At 61.2% G+C, this 26950-nt stretch overlaps 1 protein-coding gene across 6 annotated transcripts in view; it reads right to left on the bottom strand.

The window, feature by feature from the left end:
- Positions 1-250: 250 nt before the first annotated feature.
- PAK4 (p21 (RAC1) activated kinase 4) overlaps positions 251-26950 on the bottom strand; it is a 48078-nt gene continuing 21378 nt past the window's right edge. The window contains exons 1-12 of one of the 6 annotated variants that reach the window (XM_052655319.1): positions 20244-20432; positions 17013-17139; positions 16762-16871; positions 12012-12082; positions 9870-10124; positions 6945-7406; positions 6326-6763; positions 4608-4741; positions 4286-4412; positions 3070-3195; positions 1701-1835; positions 251-1218 (exon numbers count right to left, since the gene is read on the bottom strand). In XM_052655319.1, coding sequence (XP_052511279.1) covers positions 1063-1218; positions 1701-1835; positions 3070-3195; positions 4286-4412; positions 4608-4741; positions 6326-6763; positions 6945-7406; positions 9870-10073 — 1782 coding nt within the window. In that variant the 5' untranslated portion in view covers positions 10074-10124; positions 12012-12082; positions 16762-16871; positions 17013-17139; positions 20244-20432 and the 3' untranslated portion in view covers positions 251-1062. Of the gene's footprint in view, positions 1219-1700; positions 1836-3069; positions 3196-4285; positions 4413-4607; positions 4742-6325; positions 6764-6944; positions 7407-9869; positions 10125-12011; positions 12083-16761; positions 16909-17012; positions 17140-20243; positions 20433-26950 lie in introns of those variants that run through there. The other 5 variants (XM_052655322.1, XM_052655321.1, XM_052655323.1 and 2 more) reach the window with 5 other exon arrangements.

Below are 26950 nucleotides of genomic sequence, written 5' to 3'. Positions count from 1 at the left end.
TGGCTGCCTTTCCAGGCCTGGGTCGTCGATCCGGTCCCCATGAGAAGACGCCACTGGCTGCTGGGCTGGAACTCACTCCCCACCACCTCCTTGCCAGAGGCATGGCCCTGGCCCTTAGTGGGGCTGGAATCCTGGGGTCAGCCAAGCCTCCCCCCAAGCCTAGAGCCCCACCCCATCAGCTCTCCCCACCAGCAGGCCTGGACCTGGGGTGGGGGGGAAGCTCCACACACACTGCACACACACAAAACAAGAAAATGTTTTAATTGTAAAACTAACTTGAGGGAGGGGAGGGCAGGGCTGCGCTGAGGGGCCAGGAACCTGATTCTTCAAGTGGTGGTTCTGTCCCTGGAGCCACCCCGCGGGCCAAGGACCGTCTGTCCCCAGATGGGGGCTAGAGTGTTATAAAATGACAATATAAATAGACTTCTAGAAAAGAGGAGGCTGTCCAGGTGCAGTAGTCATGTTCTGCAGAGGCTGGGGGTGGGTGGGAAGCCCCGCCCCCTGGATCCCAGGTCCAGCCACACAGAGGGGTGCGGGGCGAGGGAAAAGGCCACTCTTCAGACATTCATGATCGACCCCTGCAATGGCTCGGGGGGAGGGGCTGCGTGTCAGGTGAGGTCTCAGACACCCCCACTTGTAGGCTGGAAGACACCGGAACTGGACCTTCCACATGCACACCCACGCGCGCGCACACACAGACACACACACACACACCTTTCGTAGTGTTGTCTCCACCCTGGCAGTCCCCACAGCGGATTTCCAGTGATGGGAGGCCGCCTGCCCTTCCTGGAGACAGGAAAACCCCGGGGACGGGCCTGTCCCAGAGGGTGGGGGGTCTTGGGAGCCTCACTTGCTCCCATGAGTCCCTGTGTTTCTTTCAAAATCACAAAATCAAAACTGGAGCTCAGTAGTAGGGTCCCGCATACCCCCCGGCAAGGAGGGCGGCGCCACACGGAGTGTCTCCGGGGCTGGGAGGAGCGGGGCCAGCCCCCCACTGGCCTCTGGCCAGGCAGGGGTGACCCAGGGGGCTCTTTGGTTCAGGGGTGGGGGTGGCACCGGGCCTCATCGGGTGCGGTTCTGACGCATGAGGGGCACGATGCTGGCGGGTGGGCCCGCTTTGGCCAGGAACGGGTGTTTGAGCAGCTCGGCCGCTGTGGCCCGCTGGGCCGGGTCACGCACCAGCAGGCGGTCCAGGAAGCCCTTCAGGGACGGTGACACCTGTCGGGCGGGGCGAGAGGGTCGGTGAGCAGTTCCACCGCTCACTTGCCGACAGGCCCCCGGTTTCCTCCTGCCCGACGGGCTGATGGCATTTACTCCCCAGGGAGGGGCAGAGAGGCCCTCAGCACAGACAGCTTGGCCCCAGGGGCTCACCGCCCCACTTTTGTGACTCAGCAGGAGCTGGCAACAGCTGGACCCTGGAGGCACCCCCTTTTCAGCAGGCAATTTCCCCACCAGAAAGGTCCCTTTGCTGGACCTCGCCAGCCAGCCTGAGCGCAAGCTCCGAGGGGCTGAGGATGCAGAGTCCACACGGACGCTCGAGGCCTGGGGGCGACTTGGCACGGCATGCAGTAAGCACCACCTCAGAGCCATCGGCGCCCGAGCCCCACCCACACCCAGCACTCTCCTTGGGTTTGGGCTGGGTGGTGCCCTCCCCCCACCCATGTGTGGCCTCCCCCACACCCGCCGCGGGAGGGGCCCACCTTGTGCAGGTTCTTCAGTCGGGGTGGCAGGTTGTCCCGGATCATCTTCATGGCTTTGAGGGGTGGCTCATTGAAGTAAGGGGGCTCCCCATCCACCATCTCGATCACCATCACCCCCAGAGACCAGATGTCCACCTGTGGTGGGGGCAGGGCAGCAGGGCTGAGCTGTGTGGGTGTGGCCAGCGCTCGGGGGACACCCACAGACAGGTGGCCCTGCTTCCATCTTTGCCTCTTCACTCTGGAGTTTTTGGGCCCTGAACACTGATACCCAGCCTGCCAGACTCTATGCACTCCTCACCCAGGAAACCCTCTGAAGGGTTCTGCCCACCCTGCATCCATCCCCTTCTTTTTGCTACCCCCTCCCCCTGCCCCTGGACTCCTCTGGAGAACCCCCTCCTTGCTACTTCAGTCCATGCTGCATGCCCAAGCTGTCTTAATCTGCAGAGTGCAGAAACAGTAATTGGTTCAGGAACGGACGCGTGACCCAAGCTGAGCCAATCACAGTCGACCCTGAGACTTGCAACAAGATAGTCAGGAAAATAGTCCTCATTTCTGCTCTGATGGGGGCAGCACTGCCTGAGTGAGGGCTACACAGGGAAAATCAGAGCCGGGAGGGACACTGCACACAGCTGGGCATGAAGCCTGCACCCCCGCCGAACTTTACAGTCGTAGGGACCACAGTTTTCCACTTTGCTAAATCCTTCTTGAGAAGGGTTTGTCACAGGCAGTCCTGGTAGATGGTCCCTCAGAATCTCCTACCAGCCTCCCCTCCCAATGTGACCCCACTCCTGCCTGCAGTTCCCCAAGCTATGCTTCCACAGGCACCCTGGCCAGGCACTGGGTCAAGTCTTATTGACTGACTGTCCTCAGAGCCACAGGCCATAGCTGGAAGACCTCAGGGCCAGGCAGGGAATGGCAGGGAGTGAAGCAGGTCAGTGTAGGCAACACAGACGGGTTGGAGCTGTGACCAAGACTACTAGGGTTGCCCTGCTCCTCGGCACCTGACTGTTGCCATGAGGGAATGTGGCCTCCTTGTGCCCAGATCACTTGGCTTTCCACCAAATTCAGACTCACGTGAGAGCTCTTTTTTAAAAACATGCTTGCAAGAGCATCTTCAGAGCACATCAGCCAGTTTGAAGCCTCTGCCCCAGGCTGGCAGACAGGGTCAGGGCTGCTCCTGCCCAACCTCCTGTTCCCGTTGCCAAGCACTGGCTCCGAACCAGCACTCAGCCAATGAGCAGTGCACGCAGGCAAGCCTACTTCTCCCCGCAAACTGTCCCTGGCAACCAAGCCCCCTCACCCCAACACTCTGGACTGCAACGGTGTAAGCCAGTGCTGACCGCAGGGCAACTGGCTGCCTCTGGCTCACCTCTGGCCCATAGGGCAGGCGGGAGATGAGCTCTGGGGCCATCCAGTAGGGTGTGCCGACTAGGGACTTCCTCCGAGGCACCTCCTTGCTCACCTGGGCGCAGAACCCGAAGTCTGACAGCTTCACCTGGAGCAGGGCGCAGAAGTGGGGGTCAGAGATGCCGGCGGGGCAGAGTGAGCAGAGGCAGTCGCCTGTTTAATTCCTCAGCCTCTGACACTCTGGGTTTCTACATGCCGCCCAGAAGTTAGAGCCTGACCTCGGCGGAGCTCTGCCATCTCCTGGCCGGGGCCCTCAGCGGTGTCAGCTGCCTGAGATCACCCATCTGCCTCCTTGACAGGGTCTGTGCTGGGGCTCCTGGGGGAGGCAGCCCGAGTCCCATGAGTACCAGAGGCTGGGCAGGGGTTCGGGCCGGGCTGGCTCTCCATGCCGTGCCCTGGGCCCCGGCTGCCCGGCAGGAGGCATGTCTTTAGTTGGCAGGGGGTGAGATGGATGCTGCCTCTGCAACAACCAACTCCTCAGAACCAAGGACTTACACCTTCTTGGGAACCAAGGGCCCTACTGAGACTCCCGAGGACGTCAATGGACCCTCCAGAGAGCACGTTCACACACTGCACATACAGTTCTGTGCTCACCCGTGTGCCCCCAACACATCTGTAGAATCTTCAGGTGTTCATGACCCCAACCGAGGCTCCCTGGGAAGCAAAGCCTTCCCCCAATCCCCCGCCTCTGTGAACTGGCTTAACTTTCCTGGGGGAGGGCAGGCAGATCACCAACCAGAATCTGGTGAAAGTCAAGGGCCCCCTCCCCCTGAAAAATCACATCCGCTCTTGGAATACGAATGCAGGTTCTGGGACCAGGAGGCTTATCCATGGACTGCAAGCTTGGAGCTTCAGTGCAGAAGACAGGACCAGGAGTCCACAGCCCAGTCCTGGACACCAGGCCAGGAGCAGGCTGTCACATGGCCAAGAGCTGTGGCTGGCCACCTGGATGCAGTCTCCCCGCTCTGGGTCCGGGGCTAGACTCCAGCTCTCAGCGGCCGGGGCTGATGCTGGCAGAGCCCCCCACTCACCTGGACCCCTGACTCTGGACTGATGCACGAGGAAGGAATACACGTACTGCTCCTCAAGGGACTGAACTGGGGGCTGGGCCCACCCCACCCACAGGGCGAGAGCTGGGCAGAGGCTAGGGGAGGCCAAGCCACCCCACCACTGCTCACCCTGCCGTCGTGGGTCAGCAGGATGGAGTCACTCTTGATGTCCCGGTGGATGACTCCCTGGGCGTGGAGCACGGACAGGGCCTGCAGCACGGCCAGGCACACAGCGGCGATCTGCTCCTCGTTCATCCTGGGAGGGCAGGGCAGGTGGGGGGCGCGGAGTGAGTGGGGAAGACAAGGGCCCCACCCTGGAGGCGTGATGGGGACAGTGTGTTGGTTCTGAGACGTGGCCCCACCCCAAGGGGTCTGGAGGGGAGCAGTCCTGATACGGGCGAGGTCTGGGGGCACTCTGGGGACCCAGCAGCGTCCAGCTGCCCGGCTGTACCTGGTGTGCGTGACGATGTCGGTGAGGGCGCCTCCCTCCAGGAACTCCATCACCACCCAGAGCTCGTCCCCGACCAGGTAGCTGTTGTACATCTCCACCACGTTCTCATGCTGGTAGTCTCTCATGATCACCACCTGCTCGCGGGAGGCGGGGCTGGCACGGTGCGGGGAGGACCAGCAGTCCCTGCCGCCACAGCCCGCCCTCCTGGCCTGGGGGGGTGCCCTGCCAAACTGCAGGTCCAGTGCCACCTGCCACTCTTGCTCCTCGGGGTCCAGTCCAGGGACTGTCCTCCCACGGCGGAAGCCAAGAGGCCCAGAGGCAGCGAGGGCCTGACATCTGCATTCCATTCCAGGGTGCTCCCACCCCATGCACACCTCACACTGCTGACGCTGACCTCTGGCCAGCCCTGAGTGGGTCTGCGAGCAGCCCTGAGTGGGTCTGCGAGCAGCCCTGATGGCCAGGCTGGCACTGGGAGAGGGCGCTGGGACGAGAGCACTGAGCACAGGGCTGAGACCAGAAGGACAAGCAGGCAGCTCAGACACAAAGTGGGGCTGGGGGTTAGATTCCAGGGGCAGGAAGGCCTAGCAAGGCAAAGCCTGGAGGTGGGGACAAGACGCTCACTGTGTGCAGCTCCGGCAGGCCACGTTAAACGTGCGCCGCTGAGTGCTGCACTGGGGGAAGGGCGACAGGCTCAGGCCTGAGGGGCTGGAGTGGGAATGGGGAGGTTCAGGGCCCCAGCCTGGGGACAAGGGGTGGTGGGGCCTCTCTGAGATGGGGAACCAGGAGAGGCAGGTGTGGGGTCAACAGTCTGGGGCCAGTATTGGACTTAGTGGTGAGGGGCCTGGAAGGCAGATAGAGAGTCAGGGGGGCTAGGGCCTGGAGCTGGGGCTTGGGGCCTGGCCAGGACAGGACGGCATGGCAGTGGGTATCATGGGGACAGAGGACACAGCCTGGGGAGGCGCAAGGAGCGAGGACAGGAGCTGGGCTCAGAACTCACGCCTGGCAAACCCCAGCCCCATAGGACCTCTCCTGGTTCTCAGCCCTGCATGCCCTCTAAACTGTGGGGTAGGGGAGCCCCAGGAGGAGTGGGACAGCTGCGGGGGGCAGGTGGGGAGGCGGGGAGCCCCGGGAGGAATGGGGGCAGGTGCAGGAGCCCCGGGGGAAACAGAGGGCCCTGAAAGGAGCCGGGGGGCCCCAGGGGGAGTGGGGTAGTTGGGGGGGGCCCTGGGAGGAGTGGGGCTGGTGGGAGGGTGGGGGGGCCCTGGGAGGAGTGGGGCAGCCCTGGGGGGAGTGGGGCAGGTGGGGGGCGCCCAGGGAGGAGTGGGGCAGGTGGGAGGGTGGGGGAGCTCTGGGGGGAGTGGGATAGTTGGGGGGGGCCCTGGGAGGAGTGGGGCAGGTGGGAGGGTGGGGGGGCCCTGGGAGGAGTGGGGCAGGTGGGAGGGTGGCGGGGCCCTGGGGGGAGTGGGGTAGTTGGGGGGGCCCAGGGAGGAGTGGGGCAGGCGCGAGGGTGGGGGAGCTCTGGGGGGAGTGGGGTAGTTGGGGGGCGCCCAGGGAGGAGTGGGGCAGGTGGGAGGGTGGGGGAGCTCTGGGGGAAGCAGGGGGGCCCCAGGAGGAGCATGGGGGGGCAGGGGGCCCAGGAGGAGCATGGGGGGGCAGGGGGGCCCCAGGAGGAGCATGGGGGGCAGGGGGGCCCTATGGGGACGGGGCGGCAGGCCCACCTCGTTGAAGAGCAGCTCCCGCCGCTGCTGCTTGCGCAGGTCCATCTTCTTGACGGCCACCAGCCTACCGGAGCTGCGCACGGTCGCAATGCACACGATGCCGGTGGAGCCCTCGCCAATCTTGATGAAGTTGTCCAGGTAGGAGCGGGGGTCGCCGGGGTCCACCACCAGCTGCAGGGCAGCCCGGAACTGCTCGTGGGACACTCGCTGGGGCTCCCGCTGCGGTGAGCGGGGGCCGGGGGGCCCGGGGACGAGGGGCCCGGCGGGGGCGGTGAGGGTGCGGGCTGGAGGGGCCAGCTGGGGCTCAGAGGCGTGGGGGCCCAGCACTCCAGGGCTGGGGGCGCCGTGGGCTCGGGCAGGGGGCCGGGAGGAGGAGGACTGGGGGATGGCCAGGCCCCCCACCGATGGCCCGTTGGGGGCCATGTTGTGAGGCTCCCCCTGCAACAGAAAAGAGAGGTGACTGTCAGAGGAGGGGCTGGGGGACAGGGACCCTGGCTGCGGGACAGACAATGGTGGTCAAGATGGAGATGGACAGTGGGCTGGGGCAGGCTGGAGTTGGGGGATGGGAACAGGGTGGGCAAGGTGACAGTCAGAGGTCCTGGGGTGGGGGAATGGTTACCTGGGTGCCCCGGGACAGGTGGTCCGTGTCGGCCCGCGGGTACGTGTTAAAGGGCCGGCCAGCCGCCACTTTCGCCCCGCTGGCTAGACTGGCGGGTTGGTGGGGGGTGCCGACGTCAGGCCCAGAGAGGGGGCGCTTGTCCCGGGAGGACTCCTGGGGCCCTCCCGAGCCCTCCCTGGAAGACTTGGGCCTCTTGTCCGGCCCCGCCCGCCGCCTGTCTCCACTGCTGCCACCCGCCTCGCCATGACCGGCTCCCTGGCCTTGGCTGCCCGCCTTCTCTGGGACCCCTCTGGCCGTGGCGGCCTGCTCCGTGGGCATCCCGTTTTCCTGGCGGGCACGGGCAGGTGGCGGCGGGCTGTCTCTCCGCAGGGAGTTGGAGCGCGTCACCGACATGTTCTCAAACTCGTCGAGCAGCAGCGTGAGGGCCCCATCCTTGGCGCCTTTGCTGCCCCGCACGATGGTCTGGGGTCCAGGGCAATGGCAGGGTGGGGGCCAGGCAAAGAGGAGGGGGACACAGGACGTGCATCCAACACAGGCGGACAGGACAACACAACACACAGAGACAAGACAGAGACGGGATGAAGAAATGCCACGGGTGATGGTGGGGCCGGGAGGGCGGGGCGGCCGGGGAGGCCCCCAGCCCCGCCCCCAGCACCGAGCCTGGCAGGAGGGCTGTTGCCCCCGGGCTGGGAGCATCGGTTCCCAGGATGCCCCTCGGAGAAGCACCCCCCGCCTTTTCCTTGTTCTCCAGGCTTGCGGGGGAGGGGGTCCCTGCCCTACGCGGTGCAGGGGAAGGAGGGCAGAGGCCACGCTAGCCCATAACAAGCCCTGAAAAGCTGCAAATTACAGGACGCGGGGGCCAGGGCCCGGCTTGGCACCTCCTTCCCTGCAGCCTGGCAGGGCTGTGAGCCCTGAACACGCCCTCTGTTCCCGTGGAGGCTGAGGGTGGGGTGAAGTTGAAGTGAGAAAGGTCTGGGCCCGGAGCAGAGGGCAGGAGTGCCCGAGGGCCGGTCCCAGGTGCACCCTGCCTGCCTGCACCATCCTGATCCAGCTCACTGCCTCCAGGGCTCCCCCCAGGGGCCCCCACCCACCAGCTCCAGGCACACGGGGCCTCTTAACTGCTCCTCAAACACACCAGACATACTGCAGCCTCAGGCACTGCCTGCTCATCCTGCCTGGAGTCCTTCTGCCCGGGGCTCCCCTCCTCAGTGCGCCCCCTTCAGATCTCCGCTGCAGGCTCTCCCTGACTTCCTGTGGTCTAAAACGCCAGCCTCGAACCCTCCCTATTCCGCTCTCTTGCTTTCCTTTTCTCAGAGCACTTAGAAGCAGCGGACGTGAAGCACACGCACAGCTGTCTGTGGCCTGCTCCCCACGAGCAGTGTTCGTGAGGGTGGACCCTGGCTGCATCTAAGGCCTACAACAGTGGCTGGTATGCAGAAGGCTGAGCCCATGAGTGAGCGAGTGAGGCGGGCAGACTGGGAAGGGGCTGCCAGCGCAGAGCACAGGCCCCAGTCCTGTGCGTCAGTCACTGGTGGGCAGGGCCACGGGCTGCCAGACATCCTGAGGCCAGCACTGCCTCAAATGTGCAGAAAACTCGAGGCACGCAAAACCCACCGACAGGCCACTGTGCCCTGTGGGCAGCCCCTGCCCCTGCCTCTCCTGGACCCTGGCTGCTAGTAGGGCAGCCTGGTCTTGCCCCAGGGGCCCAGTGAAACAAGGGAGACACCTGCTCAGTCTTTGGTGCTGGAATAAGAGGTCAGGAATCCCTGGGGGTCGGGGAGGATTTTTTAGGAAGTGCCTGAATAAGGGCATAACCAGCAGGCATGCAGCCACAGGGCCTGGCAGGGGGAGGAACCGAGGTGGGCTGGGTGGGGCCAGCGCCCCTCCAGTGCTTTTCTAGGCAGTGGCAAAGAATTCAAAGTATCCAAGACCCCTGCCTGGGGCGCACAAACACCTCAGTGGGAGACCCTGGAGGAGAGGTCTGCCTGGGGCTCCTCCCGCCAGGCTGGGCTGGGGATGGCATCCAGGGCACCAGCTAGGATGAGTCAGCCCCGGGCCTGCTGACCGGCCCTTCCACCCCCACCCCCACCCCCACCCCCACCCCTCGGAACAACCCAGGCTGCCCTTCCTGGTTTCCACTGCCCTCCGGGTAAAGTCTGTGCTCCAGGCCGGCTTTGCAGGCTATGGGGGCCACACCCCCTTCCCCCAGACCAGCCTCACCACAGACCACGCCCGGGGAGCCAAGACCGTGGAGACAGGAATGGGGTTAAGAGCACGGGCCTTGGAAACGGACCTTGATTCAAATACCAGCTCGGCACAGTTTGCTTAAGATGGCAGGGAAAAAACTGAAACCACCCCCCACCCTCCGCGCTTCCTGCGGGCTGTTTCCTCCACTACAAGCCCTGGCTCTCCACCATCTATCTGCCTGAATGACGCCTCCTGTCCTCTGCCCTCAGGGCTCAGCTCAGGTGACCCTGACTCCAGGAAGCTGGCCTGGACCCCGGGGATGGGTCAGACGGCTCCTGGGGCCTCTCCTGGCCCAGCTCTGACCACTGGGGCGGTCACCATGTGGGAACCGGTCTGCCCCTCTGCCTGCAATGGGAGGCCTGTCAAGACCCAGGATGAGTCTGTGGTCCTGGGGACAGAAGCACAGGGCTCAGGATAGACAAATGAGTTGGGGCTGGCGTGGGGGATCGTCAGAGGGTCAAGGTCAGCAGGGGCTTCTCAGGAGGGAAGGTGGGCTGGCGCTGGTGCCTGGTGAGGGATCAGTGGTGGATGGGTGAGTGACAGGTGAGGATGGGGGGTGTGGTTGGGGTGCGCCTGTTTGGCGGGCAGCAAGGGCGGGTCCAGTGTTGGGCTGAGGGCTGGGGTTACCCCACGGGGGCCGGCGCAGGTCAGGAGAGGCAGCGGCAGGCGCCAGCGTACCTTGGGGGCCCCAGGCTGGATGGAGGTGATGCAGGCGGGGTCGATGAGGGGCTTGGGCCGGCGGGCCGACTCCTCGATCAGGCTCTGCCATTGGCGGGGCAGCCCCGTGAACCTCTGCTCATGCTGGTCGAAGCCCGTGTGCACGCGGTGCTCGAAGTTAGACGGCGCCGAGATCTCGACCCGCTTCTTCTTCTTCCCGAACATGGCGCCGGGCTCTCCACGTGGAGAGTGCAGAGCGGGGCTCTGGCCGGCAGCCTGCAGAAGGGCGCGGCTCACCAGGACCTGCTGCTTCTCCTCCATCCTCCGTTCCTCCCGTCTCCCCACGCCCCCACCCTTCCCACAGCCTGCACCCCACCTGCAGCCCGAGGGACCCTGTGAGCACCCGAGTCAAGCCCACTCAGGTAGAAAGGCGAGCACTCCCCGTGGGCTCCTCTGCTCTCAGCTCCTCCTCTGGCTCACAGTGGCTTCCGACCTCAGGGCTTCCGCCGTGGCGGTTCCCTCTGTGGGGCTGGCGCCTGACTCCCGCCGCTTCAGGTGGCAGGCAGTGGTGGCGCCTCTCCTGAACATATACCCCAGGGGCCCTGTCCTTCCACCCCGTCTCACAGCATGTCTAACTTCTGGAAACTACGCTGCTCAGTCTTATGTTTGGGCTTCCCTGGTGGCTCAGACGGTAGAGAATCCGCCTGTAATGCAGGAGACTTGGGTTCGATCCTTGGGTCAGGCAGATGCCCTGGAGAAGGGAACGGCCACCTGCCCCAGTGTACCTGCCTGGAGCATCCCATGGACAGAGGAGCCTGGCCGGCTACAGTCCATGGGGACACAAAGAATCGAACTCGACTGAGCGACTCACACACATAGCCGGTCTTGTGTTTACAGTTCAGCATCTGCAACCCCCATCACGACTCCCGGTGCCATGGGCCCGGTCTCATCTGCCCCGTTTCCCACTGTCCTGCCCCCTGTCCCAGCCCCCGCCCAACACAAAGGATGTGCTCTGTGACCCGTGCCTAGTGGCGGCCACCTCTGTGCCTGCTTTCTCAGCCTGGACTGTGGGCTAGAAACAGCACGTACCTCTGGTTACTTGTTCAACACATGGTTACCAAGCCCCTGTCCGATGCGTGACTCCTAGGCAGCCTCACTAATATACTCCCACTTTACAGATGAGGAGACTGAGGCTTGGAGGAGGCAAGTTGCTCACAGAGTGGTGCAAGACCCACTTCATGAAGGATCCTAAAAGACTAAACTGCCCCTGTCTTTCGGGCCTGTGGTTTCCAGGCCGGCACTCAAAACAGTACTGGCAGAGCAGCGGTAAATGCTCAATGAAAGTAAGTCGCTCAGTCCAACTCTCTGTGACTCCTATCGACTGTAGCCCGCCAGGCTCCTCTGTCCATGGAATTCTCCAGGCAAGAATACTGGAGTGGGTACCCATGCCCTTCTCCAGGGGGTCTTCCTGAACCTATGAAAGCTGAATTTAAAAACCGAAGGGGCTGAAGGGGACATGCGGAATGGTGGTGTCCCACAGCGGGGGCCGGAGACATGAAGAGCGGGGAAACCAGATGGCCAGAGTGCAAATCTCTCTCTGCTGCCTGCTGTGTGACCCTGGGCAAGTGACTTAGCCTGTCTGTGCCTTGGCTTGGCCCCTGTGGGGCGGCTGCCAGGAGAATTAATGAGTTAATGATCAGGGCTCGGTGCGGGCATGGAGGGAGGGCCCAGTCAGCGCTTGCTCTTCTGATGACAAGGATGACTCCCAGCTGTGTCAGGAGCCCAGGTGCAGCCCCCCAACCCCAGCCCCACACGCACGCCCCTGGAGCCCAGGGGCAGCCCCCCGACCCCGGCCCCACACGCACGCCCCTGGAGCCCAGGGGCAGCCCCTGACCCCGGCCCCACACGCACGCCCCTGGAGCCCAGGGGCAGCCCCCCGACCCCGGCCCCACACGCACGCCCCTGGGGCCCAGGGGCAGCCCCCAACCCCGGCCCCACACGCACGCCCCTGGGGCCCAGGTGCAGCCCCCCGACCCCGGCCCCACACGCACGCCCCTGGGGCCCAGGTGCAGCCCCCGACCCCGGCCCCACACGCACGCCCCTGGAGCCCAGGTGCAGCCCCCGACCCCGGCCCCACACGCATGCCCCTGGAGCCCCGCAGACCTGCTTTGCTGGCTGTGCTAGAAGTGCCCTTGGGCGGGTGATGTCTCCTCTTGGGGCTTTGGGTTACTCATCTGTAAAGTGGGAAGAAAACATGCTTTGCTTACTCATCCATCCAGCCATCAGCAACTCACTCCTTTGTGCCCAGCCTTGTGCTGGTCAGTGTGAGGGACACAGTGGTGACCCAGACAGCCTCTGAAGGCCCAGGATGGTCGGGGCTGGGGTCATAGGGTGCCAGACCCAGCCTGCAGGGATGGCAGGGTAGGGATACGGAGGCTTCCCAGAAAAGGGCTCCTGTGAACTGAGACCCGAAAGGCGAGGGTAAGTGCCCTGAGTGGGGATTTCTATCTGGCTCAGGCTGGCTCCTCAGCACCTGGCATGGTGCCCGGCGTGGGGTTGGCCCCAGCGCAGTGAGTCTCGTGACCCGGTGAGGACACCCATGAAGGGATCCGTGATGCGGCCCCAGTAGCCCCTAGTCGTCCTCCTGGCTCCTTTCCCGCGGGAGCAAGGTTTGAGGGCGGAGAGGCCACCATCCCCAGCCCAGAGGTGGGACCGTGGGTGGGCAGCCATCCAGGAGAACCGGTTTGGCGGCGGGAGCCCAGTGGGAGGCGGGTGGGGACCCAAGCAGCCAACCTGTCTCAACTGGCCTGGGCCTCCTGGCCAGCAGGTGGCCAGAGCCGTGGCTCTGCCTGGGGAACAGACCTGGCCAGGGTCGGGGGGCCCTCTGCCCCAGCCCCTTCTCTAACCCCACCAAGCCAGGAGCCCCTTCAGTGCGGCTCCCCCATTCCAGAACCCAGAACACTGTCCATTCCACCCTCCCAGGCCTCGGGGACCCTGACCGACCCCGTTTCTCCCTCCAGGCTTCTCTGCCTTCGCCTCCCTTGCAGCCCAGCTCCTCTCCTCATCCCTACATCCCGACTCTCCCCCATCTGCCCAGACGTGCACCCCCCTCACCCGCCCACCCTGGTTCCAATGCCTCCTGTCTGCCCAGATGTGCCCCCGTCTGGCCTCAGGCCCAGCCTCACTCCTCACCTTGGCCTCTCTCACTCTGCCAGCCCATCCCTGCCCCCCAGCCCGTGGCTTATGGGCCCCAAGTCAGCTTGGAGCCCTCTGCAAGACAGGATTAGCCGCATGACCCCTCACTAAACCCGGGAGAGGGAGGAGCTTAGGATCCAGACAGGGTGGGCAGGAGGCAGCCTGTTAGAGAGGGCAGCCAACCCAGGATGCCCACCCGCAAGGCCCCAGGCCACCCAGCCCCTGCCCCCTGCGGCGGGTGACTGCAAAGGATGGGGAGAGAGGGGCACACCTCCGGATATTTGCCTGGGGCCACCCCTTCCCTCTGGGCGCTGCACAGAGGGCAGGACAAACAGAGGAACCGGCCGTGTTTATAGTGGCCAGGCGGGAGCCCCACCCCAGGGCAGCTCTGAGCACCGCTGGCTCCCCTGACCTCTCCATCAGTCCCCAAGCTCCTGACTTTACTGGAGTCACAGAGGGGAGGGAAAGGAGCTGCTACATGTGAAGGGAGGGGCCTGGCCAGGAGCAGCGGGGCGTCAAGGAGTGGGCGCTGGGTTCCCAGGCACACCCAGAACTCAGGAGTCAGACAGCCCAGGGCCCGGAGGCCGGCTCTGCTGGGAGGCTGAGCCAGCCCACGGTGGAAGCACGCTGTGTGGCCCTGGGCCAGCAGCTCTGTGCCTCAGTTTCCTCTTCTGTTAGAAGAGAACCGAGACGGTACCTGCTTCCAGGAGTTCTTGCAAGCAGTCACAGAGAACCCAGCGCGATGGCCTGGCCCCAGGGCCGGTGCACACAAGGGGGCGGGCGGTAGACATCGGTCACCGTGTCAGTACCAGCCCTGCTGGGACCTCTGCTAAGCACTTGACCCGCAATCTGCACGCCCGACCCCGGAGGAAGGGGCCAACTTGGGCCTTGTGTTACACACAAGGAAGAGGAAGCGCAGAGAGGGCACCCGCTGGCCCAGGTCACACACAGCTTGGGAAGCAGAGTGGACTCAAGACACCAGGCTGGTCTAACCTGAGTCCAGGCCCTGCCAGTTCTCGGAATGATAGCAGCCACATCCTCGGAGACACGTGTGTGCCCGGGCCTGCTGTGTCTAACCGCATTCCACCCTCGCCCCTAACCTGGGAGATAGGCATGCCCATCATCCCCAATTCACAGGTGGGAAGACTGAGGCCCAGCAAGGGGAACCCTAGGACTTGAACCTGGGCAGTTGGAGACTCGCCTGTCCTGTGGTTGTGCTTCTGTGTCATTATCGTCATCAACTCCCAGGCTGTCCCTGGTCTCTGCCCCTTCCTCCCTCCATCCCCTTCCTCTGTTCACCCAGACACTGCTTTTTCTCTCCTGCCCTGACCCGTCCTGGCGGAGAGGGTCCCTCCTCCTCCAACCTGCCCAGGCCCCCAGTGGTAGGTGGGAGGCGGCATGTGGGGACCCACCCTACCACCACCCTCCACCCCCCAGGGCTCCTCCCTCGCCTATTCCACAGGCCTTCAGCACGTCCGTTTGCAGCGAGAAAGCAGCCCAAGAGCCAGTGCCAGCCACCAAACGTGGTTTACCGCGGCTCAGCCCCAGGACTCACACCACCACCTCCACCACCGTGGGGGGCCCTGAGCCTGCACAGACGCCGATGCTGAGCTCACTGCCTCCCAGGACTTCCGTGGAGTGGCTGACCTCACTCCCATTGTGCAGATGTGGAAACTGAGGCTCACAAAGGTGAAACCTCTTGCTACGGTCATGAAGCAGAGGTGGGCATGGAAGACAGTTGCTCCACTGCAGAGTCAACATCCTTAAACTCTGGCCCGTGGCCCATGAGGTTTTGCATGATCAGCCGGTCGGCTCTCCTCCCACAGGCCCCCTCGCCCCCTCTGGCACAGCCGCCTAGGCCTCTTCACACCCTGGACATGGCCCATTCAGGGCCTTTGTTCTGGCAGCTGGCCCCCACCAACTCTCTTCTCACTCATCTCCACAGAGCTCCCTCCCTCCCTCTCTGTCTCTGCCCAAGTCTATGCATGAATGTCCCCATCCGGTTGGTCCTCTTCTCTTCGGCGCCCTCCCTGCTCTATTTTTCCCCACTGTACTCTCCACGTAACTGTGTGTGTGTGGGCGAGTCTTCGGTGTCTGCTCCTACGAGAATGTCAGCTCCTGCAGGGGAGCAGGGCCTGGCCTCTGTCGAGCTCCCCACTGTGCCCCAGTGCCTACGACGCGGCGTGGCAGGCACTCGAGGAATATCTGGTGAGTGAACAGTTCACCTGAACCCGCTCCGCAGCACCCCTGCTTGGACACCTCAGGCTCTGCCTGGGGTCTCTCTCTGGCGGAGAAAGGCCTGGAACCCAGAGGCAGAGGGTGAAGCCGTGACCCCAGAGACGTGGAACACGGGAGGGCAGGGCGCAGCTTGCAGCCACCAACCTGGGCAGAGAAGCCTCTGAAGCTCACTGCTCATTGCTCCCCCAATGCAGACACATGTTGATCCTACGCTAAAATGTTTATTTCAATTAAAAAAACCCCAAAACTTCTGAATGATTTCACATGTGGGATGGGCAGTTTCCGACCTGTCCGAGCAAAACCTTCCCATTTTCCAGTCACCCCCTGCGCTCACAGGCTCTGCCCGCTGACCTTCCATGAGAAAAAAATGGCACCACTCTGCGGCTCCCCGCACCAAGGAAATGAGTGCCCGTGGAGGAGCCCAGTCTGCGAGTGTGATCGCGCGCTCGGGAGTGTGTTGTGTACACGTGTGTGTGTGTGTGTGCAGACTTCCTTTCTTCCTGCCCTGCCTGCAGTCCCGAATAAAACTGCCCCCACCCCACAGGGCAATGGAGGGTGCTGACTCAGCCAGGGCCCTGGGGCCCGAGCGGAGGACGCAGCAGGGGCCACGGCCGCCCTTTCCTAGTCACTGAATGAAACTAGAGCAGGAAGCGGGTGAAGCAGACGCGCTCACCGGCCCCCTCACCCTTCTGCCATCATCTGCAGCCACTGGCTCCAGAAGCCCCCCGGCTGCCTGCCTCCCTGCGCTGTGCTCTGACGCTGGACGGGGGTCTGCCTTACCTCGGCAGCCCCGGCAGGCTCTCACGGTCCCCCTGAAACCCCAGACCATTCCCCCTCACACCTCTGCTCACCCCATCCACGTGCCCATCACCCCCCCTTCACCGTTCTCCTCCTGCCTAGTCCTTGCAAGGAATCCTCAGGTGCCCTGTCCCCAGACCCCGCCTCAAGCTTTGGGGCTGACACGTGCCCAGGCGCTCTCCTTGGCAGACACCTGCTCTCCCCACAAAGGGCCCATCATACCCACTCGCCATCTATTCCATCATTCTTGTCGGGTGAGAGCTGAGCTCTGCCAGGCCCGGGGCAGGGCCCACAGCAGAGGCCAGGGGAGCCAGGGATATCCCTGCCCTTGCCAAGCTCACATTTGAGGGGAAAGGAGACAGCTCACGGCAAGATACACCAGAAAGCCAGCTAGTGAGTCAGATGGTGAGTGCTGAGAAGAAAAAGAGCAGGGGTCAGCTGGGTGTGCAGGGTGAGGGGACGTGGAGAACGTCAGTGACGCGGTGAGGGAGGGCCTCGCAGAGGAGGTCGCACTGAGCAGGGTGGGGAGAGGAGTGGGTGCCTGGGGGAGCAGGACCCCGGCCGCGGGAACAGCCAGCGCAAAGGCCTGGGGCCGCAGTGTGCTTGATGGCCCAACAGCAGAGCGAGGCCGAGTGGCTGGGGCGGGGCGGGGCGGGGGGCACGGGGAGGACTCGGCTCTTACCTGCGTGAGATGGAGCCGCAGGAAGGCTGTGAGCAGGACAGGAGCAGGGAGGCCCGGAGGAGGAGGACGCCTGAGGCCAGCAGGAAGAGGGTGGATGGGACACGTGGGGCCTGTGGAAGCGGGAGCAGTGGGCAGGCTCTGGGTGCGCTGGACAGGTCGAGAAGGCGGGAGGCTGTGGTCTGGTCTTGCCCATGGCTGCATCCCCCCAGAGCCTGGCACCTGATCCGTTCTCTCCCAGCCCTTAGCATCACCTAACGTGTCACATGGTCACGATCGTGTCAGCTGTCTTCCCGCTAAGTCGGTGGCTCGGCGTGGGCAGGAACCGTGTTCCGGCTGTTATAGCTGCATCCCAATACAGGGTTCTGCCCTGTGTGGTTACTGGGTGGGTGGAGGGGATACACGGGTTTCAGCGCTGACTTTGACCACGCTAAACCCTCTGGGCAGTTCCTGGGTATATGGGTGGAGAGGCTTTCCTCTCCTGTTTCCCAAACTAGGAAACTGAGGCCCAGAGACGGGAAGTCCCTGCCAGGGCTGCCCAGCGCCGGGGCACAAAAGTGTCCGCTCTGCCCCCTGGAGAAGACCTGTCGCTGCACCCTTAGCCTCCTGCCTCCCAGCAACCCCGGCTCCTGCCAAAGCTTCTGCTCCAGGTGCAGAACCTAGAGGCATATGGGACGAGAACACTCACAAGAGACAGCTCAGCCTCCGATGACCAGGACCAAGATCAGAGAGGCCGCGTGGTTAGCAGGGAATCTGAAGAGAACAAACCCCTCCACCGGGATGAGACTCCCCACTGAGACTGAGCAGGGCCCTGCCCACCCCGGGGCCTCACTTCCTCCCCACACGAGCGCCTCCTTTCCAGGCCTAGACACGTGGAGCTTGCTCCAGCCTCAGGGCCTCGGTGCCCACTGCGCCCTTGGCCCACAGCCGCGCGGCTCACCCATCCTCGATCATCAGGTCTTAGTGCAAACACATTCCCTGACCCCCTGACAAAATTTGCACCCCAGCTTTATACTTCTCCGTGGCACTTATTACCATCTGGCATTTTATACACCGGTCGATCATAAGTCCTGCCTCCCGCCCCTGCCCCCAGCAGGGGAGCAGTGGCTCCCCAAGAACAGGGGCCGTCGTCTGTCCTGTTCTCGCTGCACCCCGGCGGCTGGAGCAGGGCCTGGCGCACAGCAGGCACCGGCAATACCTGTGCTGTGACTGAGTGATGCCATTGCCGCAGTGATGAGGCTGGACCCCGGGAGGAGCAGGGCAGAGGGTTAGACAGGAGTCCCCAAGCCCTGTCCACACCGCCTGCAAGTCTGACCTTGACGCCTGCAAAGGAACTGGGCCTCCTTAGAGTCTGAGTCTGGCTATTTAGCAAATAACCTGGTGTTTGTTCCAAACACAAGAGGTGACCAGCTGTGAGCCCACTTCCCCAGGCCCTCCCACCACACAGCCTAGGCAGGGAATTTGAGCAAGCGGCAGTAAATCTTGGCTAGAGGCACATCACACAGGGGGTATGCCGCCAGAGATCCGTGAGTCCCCACGATGGGTGAAATCCCACAAAAAGACACAGATCCGGGGCCACCCTGGCCTGGGGGAGCAGGACCTGGAGCTGGCCGGGTGGGGAGCGAGGGGCACCCTGCTCTCCATGTTCCGGCCACACCGCAGGCCTCTGCCCACAAGGACTCCGAGGGCAGCTGGTGAGGAAGAGTGGACACCCAGGCTTGTGGCTGCTCTACCACCGTCAAGCTGTGGGCCGGGAACTCGTGACTCTGGGCCTCTATGTCCTTGTCTGCAAACTGGGGGTCATGACGGTTCCTCTCTCCCCTGGGGTGTTTGAATGATCGAAAGAGATGACCTAGCAAAGCATTCAGAGCAGTGCCTGGCACCTAGTGGGTCCTCACCGCTACAGGCTGACTGCGGTTATTAGCGCTGCTGCTGTTTCCGCGCAAATAAAGGAACAGATGAAGGAAAGAGGGTCCCCAGAGCAGGGCCCCCCGAGCAGGTCCCCCAGAGCAGGGCCCCCTGAGCAGGGCCCCTGGGCAGACATGCCAGTCCTCCTGTCTCTGTTAAGGCGCTCCCTCTCCAGGGCTGGGATGGGGCAGCACAATGGGCCCGCTTTATGTTCCGAGGGCCGGTCTGCCTCTCTCGCTAGACTGTGTCCCCCCGGAGGACAGGCCCTGGGGCCATCTCGGCCACCCTGCCCAGCACAGGTCGGGGCACAGCTCAGAGAATGTGGCTGGATGAAGAGACGGTGCTCTGAGCCCCCGGGAGGCCAGGCGGCTCCTGTGGCAGCCCCAGGCTTGGCCCCCTGCCACCCGCCCCCCGGGCAGGCTCCACGGGGCACAGACAAAAAGGGGCGCTGTTGGAGTCCCTCAGCCCCCCAGGGAGGGGAATGGATGCCATAACAAACCTGAGAGTGTGGGCGAGCCCCCGGAGACTGGGGAAATCAGATTGAGACTTCATTCGTTCCTCCCCTGAGGTGGGGCAGGAAGGAGGGAGGGGGCGGGAGGCAGAAAAGAGACTCCAGAGGCCTCCCTGGCCCCCCTTACGCAAGTCCTTCCCCACCCCCCGCCACAGACGCACGCGCACCCCCAAGATAGAGCACACGAGGACGCGCCACAGGGCACAGAAGCTGACACAGACACGCAGCACGGGCGTCCAGCCACACAACCCCAGACCACAGGGACACACACTCTCGTCACACGGCAAAGCGCCTGAGACGGGGCAGCAGGAGCTAGGCGCAGGAAGGGCTGGCCTGCCCTGAGCCTCAGCTCCTGCCTCGGGAACGCGGGCCCAGCAAGTGGCCGGAGCCGACTGTGCGGCGTCAGCGGGAGAAGGTGGGGAGCAGTCTTAAGAGGGGCCTGGCTCAGAGGAAGCCCTGAGAAACGGAGGGTCGCAACACTGGGGACCCACAGTCGGGACCCCAAGAAGTTAAGGACCCAGAAAGCCCTTCCACAAACAGTGTAAAGAGCCATACACTCCAAAGATGCAAGGGCTCCGGAGAGACCCAGAGGCGCATACAAAGATCCTGGGGGAAGCCGACAACACAATCCCAGACACTCCGGGACGGCTGGACTCACCTAGGAAGGCAGAGCCCAAGACCCCATCCACCTAGGAGCCCTCCTGATACAGAGGGAAACCATGGGAACCACACACAGTGGGCAACGAGACCTGCCACAGGCCCAGGCACACACACCACCAAGTCCGCGGCCACCCAGGGACCGCCTCGGAACCACCCCCATGCAAACCGGACCCCGAGAACACACTCCCACAGAGACGCTTGGGGGAGGGGTACGTGTGGAGGGGGAGCCTGTGCTGAGACCTGGGCTAAGTCCCAGAGCACAGACACCTGGCATCTCCGCCTGAAACACACATGCGACCCCGCCCTTTGCCCCATGAAGGTGTGGCCCCTCGCATGCGCTCAGGTGGCTGCCCTCCCCCACACCCAGGCGGCCCGCCCCCTCTTCCTCGAGGCCGGGCCAGCTCACCTCCACCATCCTTGGCCCTCCCTCAGGCCTGGGCTGCCCGCAGTGGGGTAGGCCAGCAGACAGGGGGCTCCCAGCTGAAACCAAGCAGGGAGCCAGGATCGAGGGGTTCCCCTGGCCCACCGAGGAGAGCTGGCTGGCCTCTGTGCCCCAGCCGCCCTGGCAGCGGCTGGCAACTCGGCCCTGCCCTGGCAGGAGTTGAGCTTGGCTGTGGCTCTAACCCCCGGGAGGGGGAGGGTGAAGGGCAGGGCGGAGGGAGGCGGGGCTGAGCCTGGAAAGCCTGGGCCACGTGGCCCACAACTGGCCCCGTGGAGGGGAGGGGACCCAACCACCGCCCCTGCTCAGGCAGGGTCACTCTCCCACCACACACGCACGCCCCCATCTCACATCCAGGCCAGGCGAGGTGCCAGGGGAACAGAGGCTACACAGCCCGGGGCTGTGCATCTGAGAGGGGCAGCCGGGCCAGTTAGGTGTGAAATACCAGCCAGGGCTGTGGTGCGGGACAGGGCGCCAGGGCGTAAGCGTCCTCTCTGATGGGGAGGGTGGCGGGAGATCTGGGGCTTGCTGCGTCCCCTGACACCCAGACTGCGATTCTAGCAAGAGCTCCAGAGGGCACAGTGACCGGGGCGCTCCTGCTCTGCCGCCCTTGCCCATCAGGATGAACTTGAGACTTGCAGGCTCACCAGGGGAGATCACGGTGAACCCCCCCCTCATTGCCATATCTAGGTGTGAGGGGGGCTGGAAGACTCTGACGGCGATGGGGAGAGAGAAAGGTGGAGACGGCCAGGACTTGTGTGTGCCATGCTGGCTGGCTGGCCAGGATGTAATTAACCCTTCTGAAAATAAGTGGCCTGACTTTCTGGAGAACCTCCTCTGGGCTGGGGCGTGCTCTTAGCAGCATGAAGTCGGTTTAGCTCAGCACTGCCCTAAACGGGCGGGTACTTTATCAGGCTGTTTTATCACGTGGACCAGGAGGCCTGACTGGCTTGGAAACCCCATCTACCCCTTCTGTCCACCACCTGCCCACTAAGCCTGGGGCTTCCAGCTGAGCCTGGGGCCGCCGCAGGGCAGGTCTCAGGGCCCCTCCCCAGGTCCCAGGCTACCAACCCCCTCCCCTGGCAGCGAGAAGCACCTGTCAGGCAGCCACCCAGACAGGAGCCAAATGGGGCGGGTCCCCAAACCGGACCGGCTGGTTTGGGCTCTGGTGAGGGAGGCGGTCAGGACTGGGTAGGTCTGACCAGCCAGGGAAACTAGGTCCCATGGGAAGGGACAGGGGAGGGAAGGGAAGGAGGGAGCACCCCTCCTCCAAAAGGAAGTCTCCCTGGAGACAAGGGGTCCTCCTGGGGACAGGCCTCAGGGGCAAGGAGAGGTCCGTTCAAGAGCCTCTCTCAGGGACTTCCCTGGTGGTCCAGAGGTTAAGACTCCATGCTCCCAGTGGAGGGGGGCACTGGTTCGATTCCCGGTCAGGGAACTAGAGGCCACATGTCTAAACTAAGAGCCTGCATGCCACAACTAAACACCTGGAACAGCTAGAGGGGGAGAAAAGAGAGTCTCTCACGCCAGAACAGATCTTCATAACAAAAGTTTTAAAACATACTCCCAAAGAGAGACTAAACTAGCGAAGCCCCATAAGATCCATCACTCAGATTCTCAGCCATCAAGTTCTGCCATATTTAGGCTTCATCTCTCCCCTCCCTTTCTTTCCCTTCTCTCTGGCTCAGTCTGTCTCTTTATAACATGGAACACAGTTCAAAAGCCAGTGGCACCGAAGGGTAACACTGACAGGTCGGCGCCCTCCTGCTTGGCCCCAGCTCGGCCGTGGAGTCACCTCTACTGGAGATTCTACTGTCTTCTGAGAGCCTACGCATACCTGTGTGAGTGTGCATGTATGTGCACAGGCACGTGCACACACAGATGCTTTCACACTTAAAACAATCATAAACGGCAGCACACCACACACGCCACCACACTTTGCTTTTCTCAAGGCTGTTCCTTGGCTCCTCTGTGCCGCGGGCACCAGGAGGCGTTTGGCAGCGACCGGTGGAGGTGAAGACACGCTGGGGACCTGGCGTGCTCTCCCGGACCCACCCCCAGGGGCACACACGGGGAGGTGCACACGGCACAGTCTGAATGGGCGAGAGACTGGAAACACCAGCAACGCTCGCCCACAGCAGGCGGATCCACTGGCCTCACACGAGAGTACACAACGGTGAGAACGAGTGACCCACAGCCAGGTGTGGACGGACATCAAACATGATATCAAGCAGCGAAACAAACCCAACACATCCTAGGACTTTGTTCAGAAACAGTTCAAAACCAGGTAAAATGAAATATGCTCCTTAGGGATGCACACAGAGGGGGCAAAACCAAAGAGAAAAGGGAGGGAGCGACTGCCTCGAAGTCAGGGAGGGGCTGCCTCCAGGCGCGGGGGTGGGGGCTGGCGCCATCTGCTACTTCAGCTGGAGGAAGTGGTTACATGGGTCCTCCCCTCAGAGTAATCGGTCACACTGTACATTGCTACTTTATGTGCTTTCCACATGTAGGCTGACCGTGATTTTAAATGAGAAAAATAGATACGTCTAATGATCTTTCCAGGCTTCCATCTCTGCAAAGCACAGCCCTGCTGCTTTAGCAGCTGCGTGCAAGGGCCACGATGCCTTGAGCCAGTCCCCACGGGGCCAGGCCAGTGGCTTCCAGCCATTTGCTCTTACACATTGTGCAGCAGTGAAAACCGTGGGCAGAAGTCACTTCACAGGTGTGCCAGTATGTCTGCGGGCCAAGTGCCTACCAGCAGGACTGCCGGGCAAAGCACAGCACTGCCAAGCTGCCGCTCTCAGCCCTTCCCTTGGCCTCAGGCCCAGGGTGTTGTCACACCCTCCCATCTTCCCCACTCAGAGAGGTGAAGTCTGGCCCCTCTTGGCCTTGTTTTCATCCGCCTTTTGGTGCTTAGTAATTGCAGGCTTCCCAGATGGCGCAGCACCTGGGAAGAATCTGCCTGCCAGTGCAGGAGACTCAGGTTTGATCCCTGAGTCGGGAAGATCCCCTGGAGAAGGCAATGGCACCCACTCCAGTATTCTTGCCTGGGATATCCCATGGACAGAGGAGCCTGGTGGGCTACAGTTCATGGGGTCACAGAAAGTCAGACACAACTTAGCGACTGAGCAAGCACACAGGCACTTTGTAATTGCGCATCCTTTTAAATTTGTAAAAGTCACCAGAACTCCTTTTCTGTTAACAGTCTCTTCAAAGCCTCTGCCTCCTACATGCCGCATGACGTAGACAAAAAAGAAAAAAAGAAGAAAAGATTGATTTGGGGACTTCCCTGGTAGTCCAGTGGTTAAGCCTCCACACTTCCACTACAGGGGGTTCAAGCCCTGGTTGGGGAACTAAATTTCCACATGCCACACAGCGTGGCCAAAAAAAGAAAAAGCCTTTGTCTATTTTTCTGTGAGGGTCAAGATCTTTGTACACCTACCCCAGCTCCCACCTCTTCCCCTCTCCAGCCTCGTTTCTCCACCACCACCCCCAATCATGGGTTCTATCTCGCATTCATGTATTTTGTCAACAGAAACAGAACACGTGTCCACCATGTGCCGTCCAGGCTGGGACAGGGGTGCAGCATGGTCCCTGCCCCCTGGGGCTTACAGTCCAGGACCACCCAGGGAAATGTGAAACTCCAGCTGAGAAGGGTGGCTGGAGGGATGAGGGCACAGCGGCGCCGAGCTGGAGCAGGGCAGGGGCCAGGCCGCCAGGGGACTCCGGGGAGCCAAGGCAGGCGCTGAGGAGGGCCTGCGTCTGAAGACAGAGCTCTGGCTACGGCCTGAGTGGGCGTGGAGACAGGTGACGAGACCGAGGCGCTGCTCCGGGCAACTGGTGAAGGCAGCCACGGCCGGGCATGCAGGGAGGGCCCCAGACCAGAGGTGTGTCTGCCCGCAACGTGCAACTCCTGTTGATGAGTCACATGTGGGGGCCGAGGGCAAGGCAGGCGCCAAGGGCGACTCTGAAAGTCGGTAAGTCACACTGCTGTCTTTCACACAAGGGTGCGCCAGAGGGGCTCCAAAAATGCCAGGCCCCAGAACTACTCAATTGTGGAAGAGATGAATAAAGCCCGAAGACTCACTTTCCCTGATGGTAAGGCCTGGGGTACACAGTAATCAAGACAGTGGGAAAAAACACAGAAGTCAGCGAATAGAATAAAGAATCCAGACAAAGACCCAAACATACACCCAGCTGGTTTTTAAAACACTGATTTTTTTTTTCATTGTGGTAAAATATACCTTGTCTGTTCTTCAGTTGCTAAGCTGTGTCTGACTCTTTGTGACCCCGTGGACTTTAGCACGCCAAGCTTTCCTGTCCTTCATTATTCCCCAGAGTTTGCTCAAACTCATGTCCATTGAGTTGGTGATGCCATCCAACCAGTTCATCCTCTGTCATCCCCGTCCCTCCTGTCTTCAATCTTTTCCAGCATTACCATCTTTTCCGATGAGTCGGCTCTTCGCATCAGGTGGCCAAAGTATTGGAGCTTCAGCTTCAGCATCAGTCCTTCCAATGAATATTCAGGACTGATTTCCTTTAGGATGGACTGCTTTGATCTCCTTGCAGTCCAAGGGACTCTCAAGAGTCTTCTCCAGCACCATAATTTGAAAGCATCAATTCTTCAATGGTCCAACTCTCACATCTATACATGACTATTGGTTAAACCACAGCTTTGACTATATGGACCTTTGTCAGCAAAGTGATGTCTCTGCTTTTTAATATGCTGTCTAGGTTTATCATAGCTTTCTTTCCAAGGAGCAAATGTCTTCTAATTTCATGGCTGCAGTCATTGTCCGCAGTGATTCTGGAGCCCAAGAAAATAAAATCTATCACTGTTTCTACTTTTCCCATCTATTTGCCATGAAGTGATAGACCAGATGCCATGATTTTAGTTTTTTGAATGCTGAGTTTTAAGTCAGCTTTTTCACGCTCCTCTTTCACCCTTATCAAGAGGCTCTTAAGTTCCTCTTCACTTTCTGCCATTAGAGTGGTATCATCTGCATATATGAGGCTGTTGATATTTCTCCCAGCAATCTTGATTCAAGCTGTGATTCATCCAGCCTGGCATTTTGCATGATGCTATATATAAGTTAAATAAGCAAGGTAACAAAATACAGCCTGTCGTACTCCTTTTTCAATTTTGAACCAGTCCATTGTTCCATGTCCAGTTCTAACTTGCTTCTTGACCCGCATACAGGTTTCTCAGGACACAAGTCAGGTGGTCTGGTATTTCCATCTCTTTAAGAATTTTCCAGTTTGTTGTGATCCACACAGTCAAAGGCTTTCTCAGGAGACAAGTCAGGTGGTCTGGTATTTCCATCTCTTTAAGAATTTTCCAGTTTGTTGTGATCCACACAGTCAAAGGCTTTAGCGCAGTCAATGAAGCAGAAGTAGATGCTTTCCTGCAATTCTCTTGCTTTCTCTATGATCCAAGGGCTCCCTGGCGGCCTAGACAGTAAAGAAGAATCCACCCACAATGTTGGAGACCTGGGTTCGATCCCTGGGTTGGGAAGATCCCATGGAGGAGGGCATGGCAACCCACTCCAGTATTCTTGCCTGAAGAACCCCATGGACAGAGGAGCCTGGCGGGCTACAGCCCATGGGGTCACGAAGAGTCGGACACGACTGAGCGACTAAGCACATACATACTTTATGATCCAACGGATGTTGGCAGTTTGATCTCTGGTTCCTCTGCCTTTTCTAAACCCAGCTGGTACATCTGGAATTTCTCAGTTCACATGCTGCTGAAGCCTAGCTTGAAGGATTCTGAGTATTACCTTGCTAGCATGTGAAATGAGCACAATTGTATGGTAGTTGAAACATTCTTTGGCATTGCCCCTCTTTGGGACTGGACTGAAAACTGACCTTTTCCAGTCTTGCGGCCACCACTGAGTTTCCCAGATGTGCCGACACGCTGAGCGCAGCACTTTAACGGCATCATCGTTCAGGATCTGAAGCAGCTCAGCTGGAATTCCATCACCTCCACTAGCTTTGTTTGTAGTAGTACTTACTATAAGGTCCACCTGACTCCACACTCTAGGATGTCTGGCTCTGGTAAGTGACTATCATGGTCATCCAGGTCATTAAGATCTTTTTCGTACAGTTCTTCTGTGTATTCTTGCCACCTCTTCTTAGTATCTTCTGCTTCTGTTAGGTCCATACTGATTCGGTCCTTTATTGTGCCCATCTTTGCAAGAAATGCTCCCCTGGTATCTCTAATTTTTTTGAAGAGATCTCTAGTTTTTCCCATTGTATTGTTTTCCTCTATGTCTTTGCACCGATCACTGAGAAGGCTTTCTTATCTCTCCTTGCTATTCTCTGGAACTCTGCATTCAGTTGAGTTGGGTACATCTTTCCCTTTCTCCTTTGCCTTTAGCTTCTCTTCTTTTTTCAGCTATTTGTAAGGCCTCCCCAGACAACCACTTTGCCTTCCTGCATTTCCTTTTCTTGGGGATGGTTTTGGTTACTGCTGCCTATACAGTATACATAACGACTTCCCTGGTGGCTCAGACGGTAAAGAATCTGCCTGCAATGCAGGAGACCCTGGGCCAGGAAGATCCCCTGGAGAAAAAAATGGCTACCCACTCCACTATTCTTGCCCAGAGAATACCATGGACAGAGGAGCCTGGCTGGCTGTAGTCCTTAGGGTTGCAAAGAGTCGGACATGACGGAGC

Source organism: Budorcas taxicolor, chromosome 18 (assembly GCF_023091745.1).
Source record: "Budorcas taxicolor isolate Tak-1 chromosome 18, Takin1.1, whole genome shotgun sequence".
Classification (NCBI taxonomy): domain Eukaryota; kingdom Metazoa; phylum Chordata; class Mammalia; order Artiodactyla; family Bovidae; genus Budorcas; species Budorcas taxicolor.
Note: the sequence above shows the minus strand (reverse complement) of the source record. Positions and strands in the feature narration are given on the sequence as shown.